This window comes from Austrofundulus limnaeus, unplaced genomic scaffold, assembly GCF_001266775.1.
Source record: "Austrofundulus limnaeus strain Quisiro unplaced genomic scaffold, Austrofundulus_limnaeus-1.0 Scaffold2, whole genome shotgun sequence".
In the NCBI taxonomy this organism is placed as follows: Eukaryota; Metazoa; Chordata; class Actinopteri; order Cyprinodontiformes; family Rivulidae; genus Austrofundulus; species Austrofundulus limnaeus.
In genome coordinates, this window is record NW_013952404.1 from 5,894,809 (window position 1) to 5,904,727 (window position 9,919).

At 37.2% G+C, this 9,919-nt stretch overlaps 1 protein-coding gene across 1 annotated transcript in view; it reads right to left on the reverse strand.

The window, feature by feature from the left end:
• ttll5 (tubulin tyrosine ligase-like family, member 5) overlaps positions 1-9,919 on the reverse strand; it is a gene marked incomplete in the record, with an annotated part of 70,671 nt that overhangs the window by 9,033 nt on the left and 51,719 nt on the right. The window contains 1 exon segment of the mRNA XM_014012599.1: positions 2,912-3,092. Within this exon segment, the coding sequence (XP_013868053.1) occupies positions 2,912-3,092 (181 nt within the window).

The following is a 9,919-nucleotide window of genomic DNA, read 5'->3' on the forward strand; positions in this document are numbered from 1 at the left end:
AAATATATTTTTAGAAAAGTTACATACTGCACCTTTGAGGGCTACACGACTATATAACAGTGCAGAAACTTTTATTTACAATTTAATTAAAAGATGTCAACAACAGAAGACTCGTCCATCCAGCCTTACATGTTGGAGCCGGAACTTAAAATGTAGTTGGTAAATCCATACCTTATTTTAGTTATTTTATTAATTCCGTTGCGAATTCTGTCACGTAAAAGTTCAGAAAATGTCATAGAGAGAATTGAAAGAGTTGAAAAATACGATACAAAAATATGACATAAACACAGTTTAAAGAAATATCTACAAAGCACCGAAAAAAGACTCGATTTTCTGTCCACCTTCATCCCTCAAGAACAATGCAACTGAAAACATGTTAAAAAAAACAGGATAAAAATAAAGAGATGACCAATGTTTGTTTGTCAGGAGTATACGCCAAAATTAAACTACTTGGATTTTCATCAAACGTGATGGAGAGGTAAAGCACACATCCATGCCAGCAGAGTGCTGTTTAGGACTAAATAAATCAAACCACTCCAAAAGAGGGCAATGGACGTTTGATTGCATTTTGGAATTTGTTAGTCATGGAAAACTTTGTGTCCCATGTGTTTTAAGGTGAAATATCCAAGTGCTTGGCATGAATTAGTGCAGATTTTATTGAAATACCATCCAGTATCAAAACAAGCCTAACATTTTTCTTGCAGTTGGCTGCACCAAAAAGAAATTTCTTCAGATCATTTATTTGTTTACGCAAAAGATCTCCAAAGGCTCGGGAGGGGGAGGAATATGCTGTTGTCTTTCTGACATAATATCTTAGACCACATTTTACTCTGTACATGCAACGATGGGGAATGCTTGCATACATTCCTTCCAGATCTCATGCCTATGCTATTTTCTGTGCTGCTTTATACGGCTATCTAACAACCTAATGGTTTTCCAGCTTCACAGCGTAGCTTTTCAAAGGGCCGATGAGGTGACAAGAAATATCTGATGTAATTTCTGTGTTGATAAATGAGAAGCTGGGTTTCCAGGTTGCAGGGCCTATGGCCGCAATTCAGTTTGAGCGGGGCCAGGAAGGGCACCTTTCTTTGGCTGCCAGGTGGCCCCGGGCCAAGCCAGCGGAGGAGCCATGCAGTCTGCACCCAGTAACTGGAACGTGGACTGGAGTGCCGGAACAGACCCTTGTCTCTTGTTCTTCTCACAGCAGTGCACACTCACAATATTCATCATTTGATTATACATCATTTTGCATCTTTAGTAGATCCAAACTCATAAATAATTTGACAAGAAGCTAAAGAAACAGAATTTTAAGTGCAGGAGCACATGGGTACATTCAAATCGACAAGAAAAAAAGACTTTCTCTAATGCCACTAAAGAATGAAGAAGAATTCCTGGATCGACAGTGGTGATGTACTCTGCAAAAACCTTCATACAGTTGTTATCTTTTTTAATACACATCATATTCACCTTTTTAGTTGAATCCATTAAAAACGAATAGGGGAAAAAATAGTATTATTTCGCATCAACAAGACGACTCTTAAAAAGCTATTCGCTGAATTTCTTTAGGATTTCTGAATAGTGTCTTTAAAACAGCACAAAGAAACTGGACAGTTTGCCTCTAAACTGTGTTGTGTATTTCACTGTCCACACAGTTCTGAAAACCACAAGATATTACCAACTGTAAAAATAATTCCTGCACACTTACAATTTAATTTCACTGGAACATGTCACAGTAAGAGAAGTGAGAATGGCTCTGGTGAGTGTGTAACCAAAAAGGAGAAGATAAAAACTATGAAAGGTAAAGGATTATTTTTATGAAGTGTTTTAAGTAAGTCTACCTGACTACTGTGAGCCAAGAGACATATCATCTTCCATCGAATAACCTTCAACCAAGGTGATTAAAACAATGATGTGAAAGAAAACATCTGGAAAGAACAAGAGCATCCATTCCACACTGAACGTTGTCCCATTACACTTTTCTGTCTGCAGTTCTCTCCAACTATCGAATGGCTCCCCAAAACCTTCTTGTAAATGAATAAGTACACAAATCCTCATTTAAAGTAAAAATACAAAAAGACAGAGACTTTTTTTGTAATGTCAAAATAACTCAGTACAAAATAAAATTAAAAATTCTACTTTTTAATCTGCTTTTAAAAGCAGATAATTACTTCCATCCCATAGTCAATGAAGACATTTTTGTTGCTAAATTGTTTCTGCAGAGACACCCATTTCAAATATTTTTGTGACATAAAACAAACAATAATGTAGTAATCTGAGATAAACTCTACTGGTAGACTGTCTCTTTAGTGATCGCCTGAGCAACATTTTTAAATTACTCACCTCCCATTTTGAGTCAAAAAGCTCAGACAAATAATGTAAACTTGAGTCAAAAGCTCATGTTTGGCTCTTCAGGAATTAGCTTCTGCTGAGAAAGGTATTGCCTCTGAATATCTTTTTGTTGAGTGGTTCGGAATAATTTTCTCAGAATAGCTCTGGAAATGCTAACATGAAAGCTTTCCTCTTGATGTGGGCGTATTTTATGGTTTTTTTGGACAGAGCTGTCCTTAGGTAAGGGAATATTTTGCACAGACACAAGTTTTCCTGAGTTATAGTTTAACAGTTCTTTTCTTTCTTSCACGCCGTACTGCTTTAAAAGTAAGACATCAAACAAAAACAAAAGAAGCTGGAGGAGAACTCTGTCTTCAGACTTTTTCCTAAACACTGGCCGGTGGTGAGGACATAATCGAAAAAAAGGATCTGCGAATGCCAAATATCTAAAATGTTCCAACTTGAGGATAAAAGCTGACCACCAATAAAATGGTCTGACCAAATGCAACCAAGAAAGTTTTACTTTCTATGGTAAAATAATGTAGTAAAAAAAAAACCAAAGGGTTTTTGTCTTTTTACACACCTGACGTCTGTCCAGGAACTGATGCGACTTTAGTTTCTGTTGTTGCAGCTGCTGAATAGCAAACTGAAGCTGGTAGCTTCCTTGTGCTAGCTGTTTAGGTTGTATGGGGTTCAGGTCTTTCACCAGGCTGGAGGTGGTCTGCATCCGCCCATCCAGAAGTCCTTCCTCATCCTTCAGTGGTCTGTGGATTAGTAAGCAATAGATGAAGAGTAGTGAGTAAAAAAGTGAAACTGAGACACTGTTCACTGCTGCTTTGAAGTTTTGCCTCGTAGAAGAAAAAAGGAAAATACAATCAATCAAATTAAAAGCAAATCTGGGTCGTTTTAGGTAAAACTAAAAACCAAATTATAAACCTTAAAGCACATGTGTCAAACTCAAGGGCTGCAGGCCCGCCACAGCATTTTACCTGGCATGTGAAAGCTTCAAAGATGTAAAAATGTCTTAAAATAAGCGTATGCTGTTTTGACTAAAAACTACATCTCCTATAGCATGTAGGTTATTTTACCCATTAAATGACAGCATCCCATCACTAGGTGGAGGTGCACAGGGTTTAAAAGTAGCAGGCAGACTGCTGCATTTTCCTCTGCTAATTTTGCAGCCGCCCAGTTGTACTGGGAAGTGGGAATTTCCCACTTGCAAGTAGAACACCCCCTTCAGTGGCGTTTCCTGCCAAAATGCAGGAGAGTTYGAAGTTCAAGACAGCAGCTACTTACCACATCTCAAAAGTGAGTAAAATCTTTTACTTTTAATTATATCTGTTATATTTATTTCACATTTAGTCAGTCGTACACGTAATACTTTACAGTGCTTACAAGGGAATGTATTAAACACTGTTTCTATGCATGAAATATCACGTAGAGCTCATTTATTGTTTGTTAGCAGTGCTCTGCRTTGGCATTGAGACAAGGAACRTGACATTTTGTGTTGAGTTGAAGTTAAACACAAAACGTCAAAGTTAATTACAACTGGCCCTTTGAGAGCCACCATAATGCTCATGTGGCYCTCGCTGAAAATGTGTTTGACACCCTTGTCTTAGAGGAAAATACTTTTTCAYATTTCAACTTAAAAGCTGTGTGTAGAAGCAGAGGCAGAGGAAGATGTATCTTAAAAATGATTTACTTGTAAAAAGCTAATTACTACAGCAGACAGACCCATTTAATGACCATCTGTGTACTCCTAACACAGCAGTGAGATATACTGTAGCAGAGCTGTTGCTGCCACTTTTCTTAATTTCACCATGCAAAACCGAGATGTCCCAGTAGCTAATAAATTTACCCACTTCTTTCCACGTGTTAAGATGTAACACCGCCAGCAGCGCATGACATCGTAGCCAGAGGCTGCAAGGCCCACAGAAGCCTCAAATCAAAGTGTGCAAATCTGATTCAAAGCAGAGGGCAAGTCTGTGGCATTCACCGGCCAAAGTAAAAACCTTCCTCCTTCACCTCAATGCTCCCAGAGCGCCACGTTCCATTTACATCACAAAGCCACAACCTGGAAGGCAAACCTTTTGACGAGTTGCACAAGTTTGTAACTGGATTATCTGCCATTAGAGCTAAGCTTGTTTCAGTCTTTTTTTTCCTCTGCTTTTTGCCTCCTGTTAAAGCAATGGTTTGACCAGCCTCCCCTTCAGACATGGATAAAGTGAGTCTATGTGGAGTCTGGTGTGCTGCTGTATACACACACAACATCAGCCAAAAATAATGCAATAAAGAGYGCCATTGGGAGCTGAAAGGAAGTATATAATACAAAGACAAAGAGAAAAAAGAAAAGGGTGCATKTAAAGTTGAAGAAATGCAAGCCTCAGGGGTCTTAAAGACAAAAATGTTCTTGGAAATTCCTCCCATTACATACAATAACATYTGTCCATTGGTCTGTATTTAAAGAAAACATGGCAGACAGCTGCAATATTTTTAGGTCGAAACTATGACAAGCTCTAAAATTAGAATTCAATTAATCTTGAACAACAATGCAAACTGTGAGATAAAAATCTTGTATCGCTCAAGTGAAAAAAATATTCCAGTCCAGCGCGGCCAAACAAAGACACGGGGGATCATAAACCCATGTGAAAATGCTATCCGCCCATGCATTTCTCAGGTCACATAATTGCCCATATATATTGCAAAAACAACTGGTGTGAACATTTTTTTTTTACTTTTAGAAACAAAGACTTGCCTGTGAATCTTACAACACTGGAGATTCTTTAACATCGTAAGACAAAGCAAGAACCTGTTCTTTGTTTACAGCAGTAATTTCCTTTTATTTGACTGCAGTTTGCACACTGGGCCTCAGAGACCCTCACAGCTACAATTTTATTAGCATGGGGTCTGAAGCAGTCCAAGTTAAGTTGAGAACACATGCTTTTCTAGAATAGGGTGTCATTGTCGAACCCCACGGAGTGGTCTTGTCAACACAAAAGAACCACTACAGATTACTGGGAATCTTAAAACCAGCAGGAAGCGGTTTCGTCCAACACGGCAGTGAATAAAATAAAAACGTTATGAAAGAGAAGAGCAGATTTACATCTGAACTTCTCATCACTGCACACGTGTTGAGCTCCAACTATACAGGACTCCCCTCCCAGCCGGATGTCTGCGCGTGGGTGTCAGCTTACTCTACGCTGGGCTCGTCGTGCTTTAATACGCTAATACAACTTACTGCTGAACAGCAGAGTCGTGCGAGAGCACATGTGCCGCATTAATCTAACTCAGAGTGAATGTGGGAAAAACGAACCGTTTGAGATGACATCATGCCAGAGTATCCTGAAGCCCTGCCTGGTCAGTGTAAACATCAGCCGCCTCAAGAGTGTCAGGGTATTTCCAGCCATTAATCAGTGTTTGTTTACAAAGCATGACTGCAACAACATGAAACAGAAGAGAACTATTCTTCAAATACAAAAACATATAGTATTTGAAGTTTGTTTTTCTCAATATAGCAAGGCTGTTGATACTTTATTTAAATTGGGCATGAGTAATGATTGATGATAAATGCTAAGACTATCAATTAGGAATGTAACAATCAAAAAATTGCTTCACAATGGTTTATAACTGATTAAAATGTGAATCGATTCATAAAAATCAATAGATTTTGTTGTTATTATGTAACAGCATGTATGGGGTGCTAAGTGTAAATTGAAATGTTAAAAAAAATCACAATTTTCTTTTCATTATTTATCTCACTTTTTAAGTGTTAAATTTTTTCCACTAACATTTTGTTATTTAACTCGTTGTTCTTACAGTTAGGTAATTTTTGCTAAATGTTCAATTTAAATGTTAAAAAATATATTAAATTATTAAATCCTAAATCTAAATGTAAAAGTTAAACCTTAAATCTTCAAGTTAAATGTTGAAGTTCGCATTTGGGTATTTTGGAATGGAATGCAGCCTTTGCTGTTGGTGCTCGGCTCATGTTATGATGTCATCATTCTGAGACAACAGAACCGCTAGCATTCCAATGGCTGTGTCCAAAACGACAGGCCGGGTCCTCTGGAGGACCCAGACTTCCCGGTCTCGGCGGGCCGGGTCCTTGGTAGTCCGGGAAGACTGGAAAAAAAGTGTCTGTGAATTTGGACGGTCTAGCCTACCCTCCACCCCGGCGTACGTCTTGTCACCTAGCAACTGTGACGACGCTAAACAAGCAAACTTAAATCAAAACTAGAAAATTATCAATACATTAGCATTATTAATATCACAAAACTATAATATTAACTTAAAAGTATCATTTGAAGAACTAATTGACCCACTGTAGGTTCATGTTTATTTCGCGTTTTTTATGATGAAAAAATAATATTTAAAAACATGTCCATACAAATGATAAAAGTATTAGAATTACAATTTCTTTTAATTTTTATATCACCATATTTTTATTTAAAACGTATTCTTTTCTCTCGCTTCGTCCGCCATTACTAACATTAAAAAAATCTCCAGCCGGGCCGCAATGCATTATGGGATATGCTGGGCCGGGAAGGATCCATCAGACCTGTCCTTTGATTCGGGCCAAAAGAAGGACGTATTTGTCGGCCGCATCGGAGGAGTCTTCGGTTTTGGACGKCCTTCGTCGCGGCGCTGTGACGTATGCAGCTGACGAATTCGACCTTCGGAGGACCCGTCCTGCCGTTTTGGACACAGCCAATGTAGCTAAAGCTTCCCTAAAAGACATCAAACTTGCAGTTATGGCTGGTGTCTGAGCTGCACTTCCAACTGCTGGACCACACGTACCTCCCATATTGTTCTTTATGGACACATTTTGAATTTAGATTTTAAATATCATCTTTAGCAGTGTTAGAAGCATTAGCAGAAGTTAGCATCTAATGACCAGGATGATGTCATCACACTGCAACAAACACCAACAATGGTTGTTAACGTGCTGCTAAATATATATGCTGAGTTCCATTCCAAAATACCTAAATGTGAACTTCAACATTTAAGATTTAACGATTACATTTAGATTTAGGATTTAATATTTAAATATATTTTTAACATTTAAATTTAACATTTAGTAAAAATTAGCTAAATGTAAGAAGAGTGAGCTAATTAACAATAAAACGTTAGTGGAAAATTTTTAACACTCAAAAAGTGAGCTAAATAAAGAAAAATATGTTAAAACTTTTAACATTTAATTTTACACTTGGTGCCCCATAAATAAGTTATGTCTTTAAGACAAATTCAGTTTGATGTATGGTAAAATTTGTGATAATGTTTTTATTTATTCTGAACATATATTCTGTTACTAACACAACAGACAGTTTGATGCAAAGACAAAAATGATGATGTTAAAATAAAGAAACATTTGTTTATAAAATGGCTACAATTCATTTAGATGAAAATCAAAAATAATCRTAATTGTGAACTGTATATGTAATGCAAACTTAGAACAARAAGTAAGAACATTTGTGTTAGGTACATCATTTCTTTGTTGTAACAAAGATTCTTGGTAATAAATCATATTCTGTTAGAAAGCCTGTTATTTCACTTTCAAATGGTGTCACATTTGTAAGGAACATGCATTTGTGGGATGAGCAGTAGAGCTGAGTGTATGAGTTGTGTATGTGAAAAATTTGTCTAATCTTCTCTGCCAAACTGCTTATTGCTATTGACTCTTGTTCTGAGCTTCTGCGAGCTTGTGCTGACAATCGGGTGTTCAGTATAAGATTTATTGCCAAGAAGTTTCAAAAAATAAATAATCTACTAAACATTATTTCCTTACTTTCTGTGCTAAGTTTATAACAACAGATAAAAAAACTGACAATATTTCTTGATCCCAATCAGTTCAACTGTAACGGTGTTTGGTTTTGCCAGAAAACCAAATCAATTCACTGGAATTCATTACAGTCATTCTTACCTAAAGGATTCTCCTTTCTCCCACTACATCTGGCTCCAATCAGAGCAAATAAAACCTTTTCTTCTTTTGAGTGCAAAGAAACGGAGACACCAGACCAATTTTGAGGGACTTTGATTCTCATCAGAAGAAGAATGACTTTTTCACTGGAGTTCCTCTGATCAGTCAGTTGGTTTAAAAAACGTACACTCACAAAATCCTTAACGAATAGGAGTTTCTATTATAAAGAAAAACGTGATAAAACAAAAACCACCAAAACAATTTTCCTACCAAGACATATAATACTGTATATTAACAAATGTTCTGTATTGATATTTCTCATTTTCAGAATCTGTATCAAAATCAGAACTTTGAGAGCAATTTGTCTTACAAGACATTTTTTCAATTCACAAACATTTTAAAAAAAAGAGTTACTAATAAAATTTAATAGAGCTGAGGCAGAAATACAACATATTTGGAGAAAATCATTTTAAATAATTGAGGAGAGCTTAAACTAAGCTGGATTTTCACATGGCTAACTTGTTAAGAACCACTWAAACTTGTTATTACCACAACTGGCTCCAGCAAACCAAAGCAATAAAAAGCACTTTCTAACCATGTTGTATAATACTTCCAAAGAGTAAAACTAGGAGTTCTCTCAGTTGCCGAAATCATTTTTTAATGCATTACACTGACCTCTGCAAGTTTGACTGCCTGCCATCTGAGTTTTACAAATATCTCACATCACTTCACAAGTGCTTTAAATAAAAATAATCATAAAAGTACCAAGAATTCAAACCCAGGAAGCGATCACTGTGTTAAGTGTGGGTATACGAGGATATGCTGGATGGTTCYAAGCCTCCTGATTATCCACGCGCAGGAGTCAGACACAAGTTCTGAGAATGCTGATGCAGCATACCTGTTAGATCCCGGCTGCAGCACTTCAAAGAGGTGTGCTACTCTTTGAAACCCATCATACTTCACCCCTGTGGTTGCTAAAAGAGCCAGTGTGCTTAACAGTTTCAGTATGTTTGGCACAAACGGGGCGTCCAAGTGTAGGGGGAGGGGACTCAGGAAATTCTGTGTTTTAAGAAACAGAGTCGGGATGAAATCAAGACAATTTATCGTAATATCTTATTGAAGACATTTCAGCATAATAATGCCAAACTGAGAGCTGAGGCACAAGAGAGCGTTTTGTATTCCAAGCCAGTTTCCCTCTGGATTTTGGAATTGTTAACCTGAAACGTGAAAAGCTGAAAGGTACACCCATGCTAACATTCACCCTCTGATGAAAGAAGAACTAAAACAGCATATGGAAATGAAATCTTTAAGAAAATCAGAGGAAACGTGATCCATCAGAGCAGTGGATCAATTTAACTGTGATTTCTGTTTCCAGAGAAACACATAAAAATTAGATGAAGCCATCTGTGAAATTATAAATTCTAGTAAAAATCTCTTCTTGGTTTGTGGAAATAAAAACATTTAAAAAAGGGGACCAGCCAGACATTCCTGGAATACTCTGACAGCTCAATACATTTAAGGACTGGACTGGAAAAACAGAGTCAGAGATCAGGACCAAGCAGTCTGAGACATTACCAGTCACATATTAACAAAAAATAAAAATAAAAAATAGGACAACGCTCAGCTTCCTTCTTGTTGAAATATACACTCACCGGCCACTTTATTAGGTACACC